The sequence below is a fragment of the Canis aureus genome, chromosome 25 (genome assembly GCF_053574225.1).
Source record: "Canis aureus isolate CA01 chromosome 25, VMU_Caureus_v.1.0, whole genome shotgun sequence".
Taxonomy (NCBI): Eukaryota; Metazoa; Chordata; class Mammalia; order Carnivora; family Canidae; genus Canis; species Canis aureus.
In genome coordinates, this window is record NC_135635.1 from 5,343,194 (window position 1) to 5,363,303 (window position 20,110).

Consider the following 20,110-nt stretch of genomic DNA (forward strand, 5'->3'; position numbering starts at 1 on the left):
TCTCATATAAAGAAAAAACAAGAGGCAGAGGAGCTTCACGGCTAGCTACTTCCCATCAAGGATCCAGGTTCCTTTCCCCTTTCTGCTCTGTCACACTCAGTGTTAGCTTTTGTCCTCTTGTCCGTCCCCTTGTGGTCATAAGATGACTGCAGCACCATCAGGCATCATGTGCTCACACAACAACATCCAAGTACAGCCAAGACAGAAAATCTTTTCCGTGCATTCCTTTTCAAGAGCAAGGAAATTTTCCTAAGAACATCTTCCCCCCAACCCCACACCCAGCAGACATTACCTCACCTCTCATTTCCGTAACTCCATCACGTGCTGGCTCCTGACCCAGTCCCTGGCAAGAGAACTGGCATCACCTTCATCAGCTTGGCCTAAGATTCACCCCGGTGGTGGAGTGGCCCAGGTCCCCTGATGCCCACGGGTGCCCAACACCTGCACACAACCAGGCTGTGTTGGCAGGTAAAACCACCAGCTGGGATGGCTTTGGGGTGGCTGTGCACTGGTGGCTGCCACATGTGATAATCTCTTCAGACATGGGACATGTACTACCTTGAATTAGGGTTGTGTCTATGTGATCTGTCTCCACAGTGCAGGTGGGGTGAGACAAGAAAGCTAAATATAATCCCTCCAGTACCCAGCACAGTGACTTGTACCAATTAGGTTCATTGAAAATACTTAAAAACGGAAATGACTGTTATAACAGTATAATTGGATGTGATTACCTTTGCCAAGGGCATTTTAGTATTAGTTTACTGTCAGGCTAGACATCTCCTGTGAGCCAAACGAGATGTTTGAGAAGAGCAGAGTGTGGGCAGGGGGGTGAAGGGTGACAGCAATGACACTGAATTTACACCCACCTACTCACCCTCGGGGAATTAAACTAATGTGCGAATATAGACAAAACTCTCGTGTCGTGAGGACAGCTTTATAGTCTGTTCTCATTTTAAAAAGAGAATGTAAAAGAAACCTTCTGGTGGTGAGACAGGTGTTTCAAAGCATTCCCTGCGTTCTGGCTCCAGGGGACCTGCCTCTCCCAAGGGCCGCGCCGCTGCTGCGTTCTCTCCGGCTGCAGACTCAGGGGAGCGGTAGAGGAGGGGAAACCGTTTCCCCAGAACCTGCTCAGGACTGACAAACTCAGACACCAGGCTCTTGAATGAATGGGACAGTGGCAGGCTAGTGAGATGTGGCAAAGAGGACTTCCTCCATGGCGGGGAGAGGGGAGGCTTCTCCACCCCAACGCACTGGGTCTAGATTTCCTTCACCTCGTGTGCCCTGTGTCCCCGACGGCTGCCGTGGCTCTGGGCTCCAGGAGCCATCAGCCCGGGTCGTCTCTGCCAGCCTCACCTTGTGGCCTTGGCTGCCAAGAGCTGGCCACCGGGCCCCGGCGCTCTGGGTGGGAGCTGTCCCCTCTGCACGGCGGCTGGTGTCTTGTCAGCAGGAGTCTCGCCAGGGGGTAGCAGCTAGGCTGAAAGGACACTGTATGTCCACGATCTGAGGATGGATTCACTGAGTTCAGAGAGAGGCCTCGACCAAAAAAAGCCCCTTCGCCAGAGAAGCTGTAGCCTGGAGAGTGGGAACGGGCTGGCCTTGGCATTGCGGATAGTCACGCTGCCACTGGGCCCGGGGAACAGGGCTCCTAGAAGGTGATCTGACAATTGAGAGCCGTGGCTCTGTCCAATGCTCCGAGCGAGGGCTGGCCTCTGGTGGGCCTCAGGCCTCACATGACCCAAGATGTGGCCCTGGTCCCCCCTGGGAGACTACTCAGCAGAGAAGGCTTTGGAGTCAGGGGGTCAAATTTTAGGTTGGCCACTTGTTCTGTAGCCTTAGGCTAGATACTTTTTTTTTTTAATTTTTATTTATTTATGATAGTCACAGAATGAGAGAGAGAGAGAGAGAGAGAGAGAGAGAGAGGCGCAGAGACACAGGCAGAGGGAGAAGCAGGCTCCATGCACCGGGAGCCCGATGTGGGACTCGATCCCGGGTCTCCAGGATCGCACCCTAGGCCAAAGGCAGGCGCCAAACCGCTGCGCCACCCAGGGATCCTGGCTAGATACTTAAGCTGAGTTTCAACTGCCTGAGCTGTGGAGACGAGGATAACATCACCACCTGGAAGGGTGCTGTGAAGGTCATGAAACACTCCTACCCCGGCAGGACCTCCCCTGTCTCTCACAGCCCCACTCGGAGTCGCCACACATCTTCCAGAAGGCGGAGGTCTAAGACAGGGTCTCTCTGAGCTCGAACCCACCTGGCTGCCTCTGGACCAACACTGGGCCGTTTGACAGATTCCCACTGGAGCAGAGGCCTTTGCAGCTGCTTCCCAAACACGGAACAAGAAGTAGACAGCCCACACATGTCCCTGCTGGTCATTGTCTCATCACACTAGCACAAAGCAGCCAGGCCTAAGCCCACTACTGGGGCCTCAGTGGCCAGCGGCCTGGCTGGAGCAGGAGCAGATTGCTCCTCTGTTCAGGTCAGATGAGGGCAGCCGAAGCCCTCTGTCCACATAGCCAGAATCTGGGGCCCCAGCCAATCTTGAAGCCTGCATACTCCTAGCCTTTCTCCATTTATCCCCATCAAGCCTCAGCAGCATCAGCCATGGCAGCCGATCCGTCCAGACTTTCCATTTGTGCTCAAGGGCAGATCAGATGATTGTCAGCCACAAAGCAGTGACCTAGACCTTGGGGTATATTTGTTCTTGCTGCAGGCTAACTTCTATTCACTCTCTCACCAACACAGGAGAGGGGGAAAAAAAATCATGCAAGGACAGATCCCTCCCCAGCCCCTAGCCCTTTGCTCTTCCAATTCCCCAGGCTCTGATCCACTGGAATATTTTTTCTCAACTAAATTCTTCTCTCACCTTCTTTCACCTCCACACTATTGTAGCTGCTTAAAGGTTTCCAACATTTTTCACGTCTTGGCACATGTAGAAAATAATTTATCTGTAAAGGTTTACAGAGGTCATTGGAGGGGTCATTCCTGGCCAGGGGTGATTGGCCCCAGGGGCTTCAGGCTGTCTTTCAGGTTTCACCAGGCTGTTTTGAAGACTGAGGGATTATACTTGGCAACCCCTAAACCCCATTCTCGGGCACTGTGCTTGGAACATGCTGGTTTAGAGAATGGACCTCTCAGGTACCATGAGGGGTCACGCTCAGCTGAAGCTGGATGATGTATCTGCTTCTTCTCGCATATGAGCATCCAGTTTCCTCCAGGGCTCCAACTGTGGTGATTGGCAGATCTCTCAAATTGGGAAAATCTCCAGGTGCCTCTCCGTGGCTGGGCTGCCTGGCCTTTCCAAGGTTCATTTTCATCCCAGACCCCCCCCCCCCCACACACACACAGTCTGGCAGGAGGAATCTGGCCCATCTGATAAGTAGCAATTGCTGCCTTGGTGCTCAAGGACGGGTCAGGGCTGGGCCTTGCCCTGAAGGGCTTTTAAAACCTTGGCTGCTCTAATGATGAAAGCTAAAGCTGAAGACCCTCTGGGAGCACGAAATTGAAATATCTTGGGCAGGAAGCAATGCTGTGCTCCCAGATGGAACATGCATGTTTTTTTAGATGATTTCCTCAGAGTCAGGGGTGAAAATACCAGTGGGAAAAGAAAGAAGGGAACTGAGCCTCAGTGGAATACGGTCAGTCATGGAGCAAAGGTGAACACATCTGCAACTCTGTACCGGTCGGTCCCCATCTCCTGCCGCCTGTTTGGCATTCCCTCTCAGGCTGGTACCCAGGCACCGAAATTGGTTCCTCCCTTCTGCCTGAGGCTCAGCCCTTTCCCTTTGCTTTATTCATCCTTATGGGCCACACAACTGGTACCTGAGTACCCATCACCACGCTGTGCAGCCACTGATGCATGCCTCTTCCCCCACCCTCCACTCCCTCCTGCTCTCAACAACCACACTTCTTCTAACATGCACTTGGAAGAGGGTCTAAATTAGGGGATCTTCCCTCTCCAATCTTTCCTACACATACATCATTCAATGTTCCTTTTTCCTACTACAGATATTCCCCATGACCTAAACTGGGTCAGGTACCAATACCATAACTTGTGACTACTGTAATTTTGCGTCTCAGCCAGCTCCACTTTCTCCAAGCAGTAATGTCTTAAAGTACAGTCTTATTTGCCATTGTAGGTTTTGTCTAAGTATGGAATAGATCAGCACAATTCCAACCCCTTCCCACGTGACTAACATTATTAAATCCCGACGGCAAGTTTTGCTAGTCTGGCTGGTTCCTTGAATCTTGGCTCCACCATCTACTAGCTGCGTTACCTAACCTCTTGCTACTTCACATGTAGTCCCAGCAGACCAAGAGCACGAGCTGGAAGTTTGCTAAAAAATGCAGGATCTAAGCTCCACTTCAGACCTACAGATTTGGATCTACATCTTACTATCTACATGTGATTCATGTCCACACCTAAGTCTGAGAAGCAGGAGCCCAATCTCAGCTTGCTGCCTCACTTATGATAGGATTTTATCACCACTCATCAATCCAGGAATTAAGTGAAACAGCCAAACCACTTAGCACAGTGCATGGCACAAAGAAGCCACTTGAAGTGTTGATCAAATGATTGGGTGATCCCCTGCCAGCCTCCTCCATCCCCAGTTGGCCTTAAATAAGCGGGACTAGTATTTACTGTGATACAGAAGCCAGCCTGACATTTAAAATAGAAACATCACTTTTATTGACAAGTTAGGACCACAACAGACAGCTTCCACAACAGAAATAAGACAGTCCCAAGACAACGGAGTGTAAAATTGTAGCGGACAGGTTAATACTCTTCACCCTCATCCTCTCCCTCAGCACTATCCGCTCCAACCTCCTCATAATCCTTCTCCAGGGCAGCCATGTCCTCACGGGCCTCAGAAAACTCTCCTTCCTCCATGCCCTCACCCACATACCAGTGAACAAAGGCACGCTTGGCATACATCAGGTCAAACTTGTGGTCCAGGCGAGCCCAGGCCTCAGCAATGGCTGTGGTGTTGCTCAGCATGCACACAGCTCGCTGTACTTTGGCCAGGTCTCCACCGGGTACCACAGTGGGAGGCTGGTAGTTAATGCCCACTTTGAAGCCAGTGGGGCACCAGTCCACAAACTGGATGCTGCGCTTGGTCTTGATGGTGGCAATGGCAGCATTGACATCTTTGGGAACCACATCACCACGGTACAACAGGCAGCAAGCCATGTATTTACCATGGCGAGGGTCACATTTCACCATCTGGTTGGCTGGCTCAAAGCATGCATTGGTGATCTCTGCTACGGTAAGCTGTTCATGGTAGGCTTTCTCAGCAGAGATGACAGGGGCATATGTGGCCAGAGGGAAGTGGATGCGGGGATAGGGCACCAGGTTGGTCTGGAACTCCGTCAGATCCACATTCAGGGCTCCATCAAATCTGAGGGAAGCCGTGATGGAGGACACAATCTGGCTAATAAGGCGGTTAAGGTTAGTGTAAGTTGGGCGCTCAATATCGAGGTTTCTACGACAGATGTCATAGATGGCCTCATTGTCTACCATGAAGGCACAATCAGAGTGCTCCAGGGTGGTGTGGGTGGTGAGGATGGAGTTGTAGGGCTCTACTACAGCTGTGGACACCTGGGGGGCAGGGTAGATGGAGAACTCTAGCTTGGACTTCTTGCCATAATCGACAGAGAGACGTTCCATCAGCAGGGAGGTGAACCCAGAACCGGTTCCCCCTCCAAAGCTGTGGAAAACCAAGAAGCCCTGAAGACCCGTGCACTGGTCAGCCTGCAAAAAGAAAAGTTAATTTTAGCCTTGGTGAAAGCTGCAAGGACCTCTCTGAACCCGTAATTATATTGGTAGAGATTTTTTTTTTTAATTTTAGGTTTTTTATTTATCTAAGTAATCTCGACACCCAATGTAAGGCTCAAACTCAGGACTTTGAGGATCAAGCGTCACATGTTCTGACCGAACCAGCCAGGTGCCCGATGGAGATCTTTTTTAATCTTCCAAACAAGACTGAACAATATTTGCCAAGAAAGCGATAGTAGTGAGCTTCTAAGTGCTAAAATTCAGAGAAACTTCACAATTCCTAGGGATGAAAATCTGCTATATCAGCTATTTGAAAATGAACTATTTTCATTTCTGCAGACAAAGGAATCGTGAGGTCTGGGATGGATGCAAGGCCAAAGTTTTAGTTAACTAGAAAGGCAACCTCTGGTGCCCTTGCTGTGACTGCAGAACAAGGGTAACTTCTCACAGTTGGAAAGCCACCAAGGGCAGGCCCGAGACCACCAGCCCCACACAATAAAGGTCTTATAAAACTCTGGCGGCTACTTTCTGAGCTGGAATAGGAGAACAGCCGAGTTCCAATGCCCTGGTGTTGGAGGCTGGCTGGGTCTGGATCCGGCTCCACCAGTTCCTTGCTGTGTGACTTTGACCAAGTTTAGTTCTCAATCTCAGTTTTCGCATTTATTAATTAGAATAGTAACCTACCTCAGGTTGTCGAGAACGATGCGAGTCAGCAGAAAGCCTATTGACTGATTCTGCAAAAGGTAACGTGCAGTCCTGCGAGACCTAGTGTCCCTGGGGCTTTCTACCACTTAACTGAGCCATTCTGATAAGCGAACTGCTGTTCTAAGAAAGGATAATCTTGACTTTTCTGCTGACAATCGTCACTTCTCGAAAGTGCTGAGATTTGTGGAATTCTCTACCAATCGCTCAGTTACTTCTCCTGTGGGTCCACACTCTGAATGGGATCAATGTACAGGGCAGACTCCAGTCTACCAATTAAATCCACTAAGCGTCCTATGGACACAGTAACAACACCAAGGACAAATACAATTGTTTTGGTAATCAGCTTTACTCCAGAATCCTTCATGGGTTTTACTCAGTTTATTTGTCCCTAAAGGCAGGTCCTGATTTCCAAGTCAGTGCTCGTAGCTGAAGCTTGATTTGTACACATAGGAACCATTACCCCAATTTTGCTAGGACAACTATGATAAACATCTGGAAAAGTCTCAAGTTGTGAATGATGCAAGGCCATTCTTTTCAGACTAGACCAGTTGTGGCTAGGCTTAGAATGTGACTTTCCTGACAAGCTACTCTACCCAAGCCTTTATTCTTAATTTTTGGTTAATTACTTACAAGCTGCCCACATGCCTGAGGAGCAAAGAGCCATCTGATTGCCAGACTTAATTAAAATGATCCAAACAAAACACTTATCAACTTTACTGATGTGAATACTGTGGCCCAAGATTTTTCTGACACGGTGCCAGTCCACATGGCCCTGAGCTCTAGTGGAAAAGCAAGTCGACTGTTTTCTGTGATTATATTTCAATACTTTCCAAGTTTCAATGATTGACACTAGCCTCTAATAGGGGAGCTCTCTTGATTCCACTTTCATTGTGGTTGGAAGTTTCCAGCATGTGCCATTTCTAGTCAGCATTATACTAGCTTCTTGTGCTCTGAACTTTCTGTATTAATGTAAGGCACCAAATGTAACGTAATCCGTTTTTTTGGAGTCTGATCGATTAGTTACATGTCAGTCTGCCACCTATTCAATGTGACTAAGAGGACCTAAAAGGGGCATCTGAACTTGAAGCAGGGAAGTTAATTAATATGAACAAAGATGTTTAATAGTCTTAAATATCAATACAACTGTTAAAAGGCTCTCTGGTTCTCACCTTGACTTTAGGTAAATTGCCCCAACTTCCTTGAGCAATTGCCAAGTCTGCCTTATAAGACATAGAAATAGGCAAGGGAGCACTTAACTCTGCCCCAAATACTTATCCCATAACCCAGGACCATCTGGTTTAAAATCTCGTAAGCACTCAAAGGGTCATTTTAGTGTGCGAAAGGAGGACTCCTCTGGTGTGGTCTCTCTTAAAGCTGTAAGAGAAAACTCTCATCCCACTCTAAATAAAACAATGTTTACCAGCTTCCGAATTCGGTCCAAGACAAGGTCAATGATCTCCTTGCCAATGGTGTAGTGCCCTCGGGCATAGTTATTGGCAGCATCTTCCTTGCCTGTGATGAGCTGCTCAGGGTGGAAGAGCTGGCGGTAGGTGCCAGTGCGAACTTCATCTGGAAAAGGAAAACAAGGTGGCCACCCATCACTAACAACCTGCATGACCCTGCTCACCCCCAGGCTGTCTGTCAATGGAGCCTCAGACAGACCTCCTGCCCCAGTGCCCCGGGAGCTCACTTGGGTTACTGAGGCCAACTCACCAATGACTGTGGGCTCCAGGTCTACAAACACTGCCCTGGGCACATGCTTGCCAGCGCCCGTCTCACTGAAGAAGGTGTTGAAGGAGTCATCTCCTCCCCCAATGGTCTTGTCACTTGGCATCTGGCCATCGGGCTGAATGCCGTGTTCCAGGCAATAGAGCTCCCAGCAGGCATTGCCGATCTGGACACCTGCCTGGCCAACGTGGATGGAGATGCACTCACGCTGTGGCAAGAAGAAAGGAAAATGTCAGAATATGACAGATCAGATGGGACATTCAGGAATGATTCATACCTAAGTGACTAATTAACCTTCAGGATAGATCATCACCTTTCTGGAAGTCACTCCTGCCCAAGGTTTATTTCACAAGCAACAGCCATTGCTGACTAATTCAGAGAAAATGCTTTGCAAAACCAAAGATATGTTAATGAACTACTAGGCAAGACCAGAGATCAGACCCAGGCTTTGTAGTCACATTAGATATTCAAGGTCAGGTTTCTCCCATTTTAGAAAGACTTAAGCCAGTTCTATAGCAATGCATTTCCCCCAGCTCCTGGGAAATATGCCTGCTGATTCCTTAAAGTCATGCAAAATTCCCCCTTTCCAGCTCTGATTCATTTTGTGTGATTGTGCAACCGTTGAGCTCATTCTGGTCCCTCTTTAATCCTATTCTTTAAAAGACAAGAGCTTCTCCCTCTCCCTCTAAAACCAGCTTAAACCAGCAAACTACAGCCATATGACTCATGGAGAAAATGCCAGATAAGCAGCAGTTAGCTGTATTTTAAAAACTGTGGTCAGAGGCAGCTTTTTTAGCCCCGTGGAAGAACTCAACCTTAAGGAAGAACATTCTTCCTTCACTATCAACACCTCTTGATTAGGCAAGGTTGGAGACAGATGGTAATAAAAGCCAGAAGACCTGAGTAATAGCTTAAGAAATTAGTTTTCCTACCCAAACATACATATGTAGATCTCTAGCACTGTGGGAAGAATTCTGTGGTGTCAAGAACTTAATGATATTGGGAAAATGTTTGTTTTCCTTTACTTGATGAGCAAGATCATTTATAAGTTACCAAACTCATTCCTGCCTAGTAAAATAAGGCCACGAAGACAGAATCTATGCCCCCAGATTTAAGAGGAAAATGAAAAATGGGAGTTTATTGTATCTCATTGTAAGTAGCTTTGGAGACCAACAGAGGACTTTCAAAATATTAACACCAAATATCTCCCTTCACATTTTCCCCCAAATAAGAGGGCTTCAAAGTTTTTTTAAAGCTGCTAACAGGAAACTAGAGAAAACTCAACACCAAAGATCTCAAAGGGCCTAGTTTAATAACCTGAGATAATAAAAATCCCAATCACCCACAACCTTTGACTTCTCATCCCCTCCTTCCCGCCTACACTCCTCATAAAACACCCATGGTCTCCTGACCACATCACCTGGCTCATTACCTGCATCTGCTCGCCCAGCTCTAGGGCTGTGGGAGAAAGGGGAGTTGTTTGTTCTAATGAACCTATGACTATTTACCATTGCATCATATTTACCTTTAAGTGGACTTTGTAAATTCTACAGCCCAGGAGAGATATGCCCATGACAGCTCCAGGTCCAAGGAGATAAAGTATTTGAGAAGAGCCTTTCATTCTAATGAAGTGTTTCTTCTACTGACTTTTGAGCCCAAAAAATTTTCTTTCATTGTGTGTAACTAATTTCTCGTTTAGACCATGGCCACTGCTTGCCCTCCACTCTCCCCTGGCCACTCAGGAGGCCAGGTGACACACAGGTGAGAGTCACTTAGTCTAGCTTTCCCTGGTTAAGCAGCCACTGTCTCTTGTAAAAAGAGGTTCACCTGGGTGGTTCAGTGGTTGAGTCTGCTTTTGGCTCAGGTGGTGAACCCGGGGTCCTGGGATGGGAGTCCTGCATCCGGCTCCCTGCAGGGAGCCTAGGTCTTTGCCTCTCTAGGTCTCTCATATATTAACCTAGCCAGTGTTTGCCGAAATGGGTCCCCTGCTGTTGCCCTCCCGCCCTACTCTAAACAGGCCCACTACTTTCTGAATCACACTTTTACCACGATCTTTTGGTCTCCCTTGCTGAAAAGCACTTAAGCCAATTTGTTACAGTCAGATTTAGTTTTTTTTTTTTTTTTTAGATTTAGTTTTGAGAACTGTAGTGGCCTCTGAAGAGGGTGGCTGGTCTGTTCACTGTATCCCCTTCTCTTTACGGAGAAATATTTTTGAAACATTTGATACACATATAGTAACTTAAAAACCTGGTTTACTTGAGATAGACCTCTAACAGACCTTCTAAGAACACATTGTTAGTACCTGTTTACTCGCGGTTTTATAAGAAAATATCTGTTCTAAGGAGTTTTTAGAAACCTGGCCCAAGTGCAAAGCTTCAGCTATAAACATCCCACGTTAACACTAGAATTGCAAAATTCGACAACGTGACGGTCAATATAATTCCCTTAAAAGGAGCAGCCTGCCTACACCCTGCAGGTGGACTGATGCAACTGGAAGCTCTCCCCGGGGACCAGCCACAGGTGACTCAGCAGGGAGTCACCGGGCGCTGGACAGGGGGCGCCAGGGAGCGGACGCACCTTCGGTGCCGGCGCGCACCCAGGGCTCCAGGGCTCCAGGGCTCCGGTGCGTAAGGGGCTGGCACGGTGAGGTCACTCGGGGGAACGGAGGGGAGGGAGTGCAGGTGTCGGCAAGTCCTTGGGGGCCATCGGGAGGGCTCACCCTGGTGCGCCCGGGGCTGTGACGGGCCTTGGGGCGACGCCCTCGCACCAGCATCGCGAGGGCCCTCCGCTGCCCCCAACAGGGTCCTAGCCGCGTTTCCGGGCCTGGAGAAGTTTGCCGGTGAGCTCGGCTCTCCCGGCCCCGCCATCAGAAGCCAGTGTACTAGGCGGCGTCCGGGACGCGGCCCCACGTGCACCCGGGCTCCAGCGCCCCTTCCGACTGCTCTCACCCCCGCCACGTCCCGGGGACCCCACTCACCATGACTGAGACTTCAAGGGCTCCTTGGGGCCGGAGGCGGCGAGGGGACGGCGACAAGTTTCTCCCACTAACAGACTTCCAAGGAGTCCGGGGGAGAAGTGGTCAGAGGCGGGACGGCCCCGAGGGACCCTATATACCCTCCCCGGCCACGTGGCCAGGGGGCGGGCACCGGACCCCGCCCGGCTCCGCGGCGCCGCCTCCAGCCCCAGCCCCGAGGCCCCCGCAGGTCCCCGCCCCGCTCTGCAGGCCGCCCCCAAGCCCCGGGGCCTCCGGCAGGCCCCGCCCCGCAGGCCCCCGCCCGGCTCTGCGGCACCGCCTCCAGCCCCCCGAGGCCTCCGCAGGCCCCGCCTCTCTGCAGCACCACCTGCAAGCCCCCGGCCCCCGCCCCGCCCCCAAGCCCCCGGCCCCCCGGCAGGCCCCGCCCCCAAGCCCCGCTGGCCCCGCCCCCAAGCCCCGCTGGCCCCGCCCCTCCCGCGGCCCCGCCCCCAAGCCCCGCGGCGTCCGCCCGCGCACACAGGAGAGGCGCGCGGCGCTGATTGGTGGGTTCAAAAGTTCAAACCAAACTTTCGGAAGGAGCCAGACCTAGGAAGGGGGAGCAAGTCCCGGGGCCGGGGCGGGCGGGTGAGGCGGGGAAGAGGACGGAGACGGCGATTGGAAGGAAAAGGAAGGCGAAGCCTGTGCCCTGCCCTCAGTGGGTTCCGGGGCGCGGTGTCAGGCGGGCGAGGCCACGGCCGGGAGAGGGGTCTCGACCCCGGAGCGGCGGCCGGCGGGACCTGCAGCCATCCCCGCCGCCCCGGGCCTGCGAGGCCGCGCTCCCGCCTTGCCGGGCCCTGGCGCGGCTCCTCGCGCAGCTGAGGGATTCCGGAGAGAGCAGGCCTCGCTCCCCCTTCCAGCTCTTCATTACCACCAGCTGACCTGAAGCCCATATTCTCCACTTTACTCGTTTTCCTACTTTCTTTTATTTATTTTTTTAAGATCTTATTTATTCATGAGAGATAACAGACAGGCAGAGAGACAGGCCGAGGGAGCAGCAGGCTCCACGCAGGGAGCCCCATGTGGGACCACCTCCTGGGCCAAAGGCAGACGCTCAACCCCTGAGCCACCCAGGTGCCCTCCTACCTTCTTTTAAATGAACCTTTTGTCTCTAACAACAATCTCCTTCCCCTTGGTGCAAAAGCAGTTTTTTCAGTTTATTAGAATAGCTTCCATTTTTTATTGCTTACAATTCAGAGTAGTTGGTTTTTCACACTCTTGTCAATCACATTTCGTCCTTGCGACAAACCCTGTGAGTTATTCCCATTTTACAGATGAGTAAACTAGGGCTCAGAGGAATTCAACTAGTCGAAGGTCAAATCGCTGGAGTAATGGAGTAATAAGCCCTCATTACCTTGTACTGCCTCCTGCTCAATATACCGCGCTCACCGTCTCCGCAAAGGTTTCCCTCTCTGCAACTTCACCGTGTTATCTTAGCTCTCTACACCGTCTATGGGTGATGGGGTTTATGAAATATTCAGAGAGCAAAAGTGCTCTACAGAATAGAAGTTACAAGGACTTTTTCCCAAAGTAGAAAAAGGCAGAATGAAAAGAAAAATGGGCTTTGGGTACAGAAAAGGTAGAACTCAAGATACACTCCACCTCCTAGACACAAAGTGAATGCTGTGGAAATATGTACAGAGACTCCTTTTCAAACGATAGTACCACAGTTCTATCATCAAATGTTGATTGAACACCTATTGTTTGGCAGGATATTCTGCAAATTGGAATAACTGGCATCATAGTCTGTTGTTAAATATTTCAGTCTTTTTTTTTTTTTTAAGATTTTACTTATTTATTCATGAGAGACACAGAGAGAGAGAGAGAGAAAAAAAGAGGCAGAGACACAGGCAGAGGGAGAAGCAGGCTCCATGCAGGAAGCTCGATGCTGGACTTCATCCTGGGACTCCAGGATCGGGCCCTGGGCCAAAGGCAGGCGCCAAACCGCTGAGCCACCCAGGGATCCCCTGCCCTAAATATTTTAGTCTTAATTGGTAAAGCATGTCAACTTTTTATTCGTTCCACAAATACATTCAGCACAGTTTTAGGGTTCCTGGGTATATGTATGTGAACAAAATGGACAGATCTCTGCCTCATAGAGCTTATGTTCTAGGAGGGATAGGAGGAAAGAAGCAATGAACACAGTAAATAAGCAAATCGTAAAAGTCATTAGAAGGTGAAAGTGCATAAGACGGCTATAGGAAAATACTGAGCAAAGTGGAATGAGAGCGCTGAGAGGGTGGAGTGAGGGGAGGGGTTGCAATATAAACAAGACGGTGGGGGTTAGCCCTTAAGGATACCTGAGATTTGAAAAAAGACTTGAAGGTCATGAGGGATTAGCCAAGTGGCTAACAATGAGCAGCTGGAACATAGGATCCTCTAACTCCACCTTCCCAAGCAAGAGTGACCCTTTAGTGTTCCTGGAAGGAAGAGCTGGGAGGCCAGCTTGGCTGGAAAAGATGAATAGTAGAGGATGAGGCTGGAGAGGAAACAGGAGCCAGATCTTATGGCTTCTTGTAAGCAGCTGCAAGTCCTGTGACTTTTACTCTGATATGGGGAGCTAACAGGGTTGAAAACATAGAACCGGCATGACCTAATTGCCTTTTCTTAAAAGATCACTTTGGTTCTTTCGTTGTTGTGTTGAGAACAGATTATAGGAAAGGACAGGTAGAAGCAGGAAGCTATCTTAAGATGATAACTCATTGCCATAATCCTTTTTGAGAGATGACTAGAGTGCTGCTGACCAGAGTGGAAGCAGAGGAATTAGTGAAAAGTGGTTAGAGTTGGCTACATTCGATAGATAAAGCCAGAGGCTCACATGGAGGGAAAGAGCAGCCAAGGATTAGTCTAGTTTACAGCCTGAATGAGTAAGAGATGGATTTGCCATCAACAGAGGCAAAAGAAAAAAAAAAAAAAAACAGGGGCAAAAGGCTGAGAATGGGCCAGGCTTGGAAGGTGTAGATATCAAGGGTTATTTGGGGTCATGTTAAGTCAAGATGTTGATGTCTTGGAGTCATGGAGGTGGAGATGCCCAAGACCCAGCTGGATATGAGTCTGGATCTCAAAGGAGAGAGATCTGGGTAGAGACAGACATCTAAATGCCATCCTCAGTCATGACGTTGTGTGAGATGTGATCAGAGTGACTACAGAAACACAAGAGAAAAAAAAAAAAAAAAAAAGAAACACAAGAGAAGAGGACCAAGTATTGAGCTCTGGGAAAAAACAAAGAACCAGTAAAGGACACCAAAAAGGAGCAGCCAGTGAGTTAGGAGGAAACCCAAGAGTGTGAGGTCCTGGAAACAAGGGAAAAGAGATGATTAGCAGAGTCAAATGCCACTGATAAGTCAAGAAAGCAAAGAACTCCAAAATGACTATTAGATTTAGTCACATGGGGATCCCTGGGTGGCGCAGCGGTTTGGCGCCTGCCTTTGGCCCAGGGCGCGATCCTGGAGACCCGGGATCGAATCCCACATCGGGCTCCCGGTGCATGGAGCCTGCTTCTCCCTCTGCCTATGTCTCTGCCTCTCTCTCTCTCTCTCTCTGTGACTATCATAAATAAAAAAAAAAATAAAAATAAAAAATAAATTAAAAAAAATATTTAGTCACATGGAGGTCATTCGTAACCCTAATGAGAATAGTTCACTATGGCAATTTAAAAACAATAGGCAGGGCAGCCCGGGTGGCTCAGCAGTTTGGTGCCACCTTTAGTCCAAGGCCTGATCCTGGAGCCCTGGCATCAAGTCCTGTGTCTGGCTCCCTGCATGGAGCCTGCTTCTCCCTCTGCCTGTGTCTCTGCCTCTCTCTCTCTCTCTCTGTCTCTCATGAATAAATAAATAAAATCTTAAAAATAAAATAAAAACAATAGGCATTTTATTTTTAGATTGTTTCTCATATGATTCATTAACAAAATACCTTCATTTTTCTTCTCACTCTTGACTACCTCATATTTAAGCAGATAGCCTTTGAGGAACTTCACTATGTTTAAGGACTTTGCAGTCCTGATTACCTTGATTTGGATTCTGGTTTTTGTTTTTGTTTTCTAGCTGTGGGTCCTCAAGCAAATTTCATAATCTAAATCTCCTCCCATATAAAATGGCAATAATGCATAACTTAAAGGTAGATACACTGTTGGGAGGACTAAATGAGATAAAGAATACATAGCATATATGCATAGTAAAGCAATAAATCTGTAGCTGTTATTGTTGGAGGTGATGGTGGTATGGAGGACAAAATTAGAGATGAAGATGCATCCTCTTGCATTTGAAAATCATTTTCAGCATTGGGATCCATATTTAAGTTTGTTGCCCCCTGCTGGATTGTTTTGGAGGAAAAAAGAATCTCTTCCCTGAGTGGACAGTTAAAAATTTAACCTTTATGTAAACAGGTCTTTATGGGTCTAAAAATTACTGAATGAGAAGAGGCAGAAGCAAGTCTTACTTTCTAGTTGAAATTTTCTAGAATTCACCATAAAGATGTTGAATTATTAACAGAGAGCCAGGGGATGCCTGGGTGGCTCAGCAATTGAGCGTCTGCCTTCAGCTCAGGGCGTGATCGAGTCCCGGAATTGAGTTCTGTATCGGGCTCCCTGCACGGAGCCTGCTTCTCCCTCTGCCTGTGTCTCTGTGTCTCTTATGAATAGATAAATAAATTCTTAAAAACAAAAACAAAAACAGAGAGCCAGTGCTCTGCTACTTTAGGCAATATAACTTTGGACGGGGATTTCTCCTCTGTTGGGCCCCAGAATCCCATGTAGGATATGAGGGGATTGGACAGGTTCATCTCTAAGGCCTCTTCCAGCCCTGACATTCCGTGATACTGTGACCTAAGCTTCTGCTGTACATATGAACTGTTCCAAAATGAGCCAAGTTGAAAAAAAAAGTTTCATTCAAGTCAGGTCCTTCTAACAACCACCAGTACATTAGATCAATACTTACAGATGGGGCTTTTGCTGGAGTCTTACACTGCATTAGAGAAATAGTGGCATACCTCCTCTGGCTCACCGTCCTACAACATGTCCACAAGATATTAGTAAAGCGGAAAGAATTCAGAGAAAACTGAACCTTATCTTTTTTCAGTCTAACTCCCACTTTCCAAGCTAGGATACCACTAATGCTAAATAATTTGTGTTCAGTTACAAATGACAGATTACAATAATAATGGTATGTGAATATTCTGTACCCTATAGCAATTTATTTATTTATTTTCCCTATAGCAATTTATAATAAAATATTTTCCACTCCAATAGTGCCTTGGAGTTTTCAAAGATAAGTTTTAACAAAAGGTATCTATTATAGAACTGTGGGAAATAAGATCCTGAGATTGAAATAATTTACCTTAAACCACAAGAACTTGGAATAAATGCTTCAAATGACAGTTGCCTCTTTTATTTCTAGGCCTCTGTCAGCCTGTTACTGGCACTAGTTCACAAGGAAAGGAAGTCCTAGAAAAGTCACTTATTGAATTTATTGTCTTAAGACAACGCTACTACTAAAATAGCAAGAAAAAGGAGAATTTGTCCTACTTTTAAGATCTCCAAAGGACGGGGTGCCTGGGTGGTTCAGTTGGTTAAGCGTCTGCCCTGCATGAGCCCCACATTGGGGCTCAGCAGGGAATCTACTCTCCACCCTCCCACCCCGGGTTATGCTCATGTACCCGCTCTCTCAAATAAATAACATCTTAAAAAAAAAGAAAAGAAAAGAAAACGAAAAGGCCTTCAGAGGCATCTGGGTGGCTCAGCGGCTGAATGTCTGTCTTGGGGGAATCCCTGGGTGGCTCAGCGGTTTGGCGCCTGCCTTCAGCCCAGGGCGTGAATCCTGGAGTCCCAGGATCAAGTCCCTCGTCGGGCTCCTTGCATGGAGTCTGCTTCTCCCTCTGCCTGTGTCTCCACCTCTCTCTCTCTCTCTCTCTCTGTGTGTGTATGTCTCTCATGAATAAATAAATAAAATCTTTAAAAAAAGAAAAAAAAAAAGAATGTCTTGGGCTCAGGTCATGATCCCGGGGTCCTGGGATGGAGTCCTACATTGGGCTCCCAGCAGGGAGCCTGCTTCTCCCTCTGCCTATGTCTCTGCCTCTCTCTCTTTCAATGTCTTTCATGAATAAATAAATAAAATCAAAAGAAGACCTCGAAAGGAGAGCTAGGACTCCATGCAGTTAGGTTCAACTACCTTCTTTACAAGCATGTTTTATCTTAAAAAAAAAAATCTCTGTACTTTGAGATTTTTTTTTTGCACCCTTTTGTAAATACAGAAGAGCAGATTATCTTCTAGGGAATACCTTTTTTTTTTTTTTAAGATTGTATTTATTTATTCATGAGAGACACAGAGAGAGAGGCAGAGAGACACAGGCACAGAGAGAAGCAGGCCCCATGCAGGGAGCCCGACGTGGGTCTCCATCCCAGGACTCCAGGATCATGCCTGGGCCAAAGTCAGACGCTTACCTGCTGAGCCACCCAGGCATCCCTCTAGGCAATACGTTATTTTCTTTCATGGGGAAAATAATTCTTAGATTTTTAGGCTGCACTTCCTATTCTTTATTCTGAAAATATTTGCAACCTTTATAATTTTCTTACACGTGCTTTCAAAGCTTTCCTGCCCTGTGGTCACAGCAGTGTTTTGCACCTCTTCCCCTTTATCAGGACTCTATGCTCATTCCATTCCAGAGATTACCAGGGAAGACTGGCTTTCATTTCTGAAATTTCACATCTTATTTCCACAGACATGTCATTGGGCTTATTCTAATCTGCTTTACATTCCCTAAAAATACAGTACTTCACACTGTCTCCTCACTGTGACTAACTGAAACAACCCAGTAGGTTGTACCTCCCCAATATTTCCACTCTGTGGACAACAGCCAAGCTTTCTTACCTCAAGCTCTGTAATCTTTCCTGTAATTAGTAACCATTCCTCTGTTCCCTGCCCTGCCCCCATCCCTTTAGGACAGACAGGTTAAATTCTCCTGCAGAAGATTAAAAGGAGCTACCATACTCAAATTCAATTATTGACATTATTATTCTAAGTGGACCATATGCTGGAGTCTGGAAATCTTCCCTATTTATAGCAATGTTTATTTAATAACTGTATTTATTCATGTACCTAAAAAGCACCCAGGCAGCCCAAAGTGGAAGGCCCCTGAGAGTTTTCTTTCCTTGTGAATGTAACTTCTTGCCAGCAGCTGAGAAAGTAGGGGATTTACTTAGAGACTGTGACTCTCAGGATAATCTTTCCCCTTTTACTTCTCCAAGTATCTCTCCACCTGCCCCCTCCCACTACCGCACCACCCCAGGACACAAAGCCAACCATTGTTAGGTACACTAATTATTTGTCCCCCCCCCCCCCCCCGCATAATTGGTATAGTAGTACCTCAATACTAGGGAATATCAGTGCATCAAGTATACATAGTTGGAAAATTTAAAGCTGAATCAGTCTCGTGTTATCCCATGTTATCCAGGTAGTTAATTTAACTTGGCTGAAAGCATTTGGCCTCTTAAAGTCAGAGAGCTCCTCCCTAATCTGAAACCCTTATGTTTTTGTGCTAGTCCCCCTACTCATTGGTCTGCTAGAGACCATCATTGGTCTGCTAGAGCCAATCATTAAGCCAATCATCAGGACTTTTTTTTTTTTAAGATTTATTTATTTATTTATGATAGACACAGAGAGAGAGAGAGGCAGAGACACAGGAGGAGGGAGAAGCAGGCTCCATGCCGGGAGCCCAATGTGGGACTTGATCCCAGGACTCCAGGATCACGCACTGGGCCTAAGGCAGGCGCTAAACCGCTGAGCCGCCCAGGGATCCCCAGTCATCAGGACTTTTGTGAACCAGTTGGACATCATGTGGGAAGCCTGAAATCAGCAATGGTGGCTATATTTACACCACAGAAATAAACCAGTGAATACTACAAATTAGGCTCTCACCCCACTCTCAGCCAATTGTTAAACATGTACCAGCACACCACTTGTACCACCAATGCCTCTCCCGAAGCCACTTCTCTTAGTTCTTTTACTCCTGGCAAAAAAAAAAAAGAAAAAAAAAGCCTTTTCTTTTTACGTTTTGTTTGTTTGGTTTGGTTTGGTTTTGGTCTCCTAGCTGGGTTCATTCTCTTGCTTTAGGCTGAACCCTCTCTCCACAGCCAACCAAAGCCCAAAAGCCCAGCCTGGCTTCTCTTCCCAATTCAGCCTTTCAGGGTTATCTCCTAGCCCTCCAATCCCAATCTATTCATTCTTTCACAATCCTTTTATTTCTTGGCTTATAAAAGTCCCCAGCTCCTTTACCATCCCCCTCTCCCAGCATCTCCACCACTGGTACCAGTGTCACTATTCTGTGCTTTCATCTCCAGATGGAGAAGTTTACAGCTTTACTTTGTTCTTCACAACACTCCTGTGAGGTAGGAGTGCTTGGTACCTCCATTTTACAGAAGAAGACATTGAGATTCATGGGGTTAAATAACTTATCTAAAATCACACCTTGGGGGATCCCTGGGTGACTCAGCGGTTTGGTGCCTGTCTTCGGCTCAGGGCGTGATCCTGGAGTCCCGGGATTGGGTCCCACGTTGGGCTCCCTGCGTGGAGCCTGCTTCTCCCTCTGCCTGTGTCTCTGCCTCTCTCTCTCTGTGTGTCTCTCATGCATAAATAAAATCTTTAGAAAATAAAATAAAGTCACACATTGGCCCATGCTGCCTCTAGTCCAGCCTTCCTCTCTGGGATCCTCACTTCTTTCCTCAGGTTTTAAGACCCTCATTTCTGATCCACTGTTTTCTCCCCAAAAAACATTAATAAAGAACCACTTTTATATCTACAACTTTAATTACATGTTGAAATCCCCAAACCTTTCAATTATAAGACACCAAGGAAGGCTGGTGCAGAGTTCTAACATATGCGGCCCTGTACTCACGGGCA

The 20,110-nt window shown here is 47.8% G+C and overlaps 1 protein-coding gene and 1 long non-coding RNA gene across 3 annotated transcripts in view; both read right to left on the reverse strand.

The window, feature by feature from the left end:
* Nucleotides 1-4,666: 4,666 nt before the first annotated feature.
* On the reverse strand, nt 4,667-11,345 carry LOC144296876 (tubulin alpha-1C chain). The gene is made up of 4 exons (XM_077870188.1): nt 11,187-11,345; nt 8,195-8,417; nt 7,902-8,050; nt 4,667-5,752 (listed from the first exon to the last, which is right to left on the reverse strand). Exons 1-4 carry the CDS (start codon nt 11,187-11,189, stop codon nt 4,778-4,780), a joined length of 1,350 nt encoding a protein of 449 aa, XP_077726314.1. The 5' UTR covers nt 11,190-11,345; the 3' UTR covers nt 4,667-4,777.
* Nucleotides 11,346-13,191: 1,846 nt separating this feature from the next.
* The window catches only part of LOC144296877 (uncharacterized), a 29,096-nt gene continuing 22,177 nt past the window's right edge, over nt 13,192-20,110 (reverse strand). Inside the window, exons 5-6 of one of the 2 annotated variants that reach the window (XR_013363810.1) lie at nt 19,679-19,850; nt 13,192-16,223 (exon numbers count right to left, since the gene is read on the reverse strand). This is a non-coding gene — a long non-coding RNA (uncharacterized LOC144296877). The remainder of the gene's footprint in view (nt 16,224-19,678; nt 19,851-20,110) is intronic. The other variant, XR_013363811.1, reaches the window with a different exon arrangement.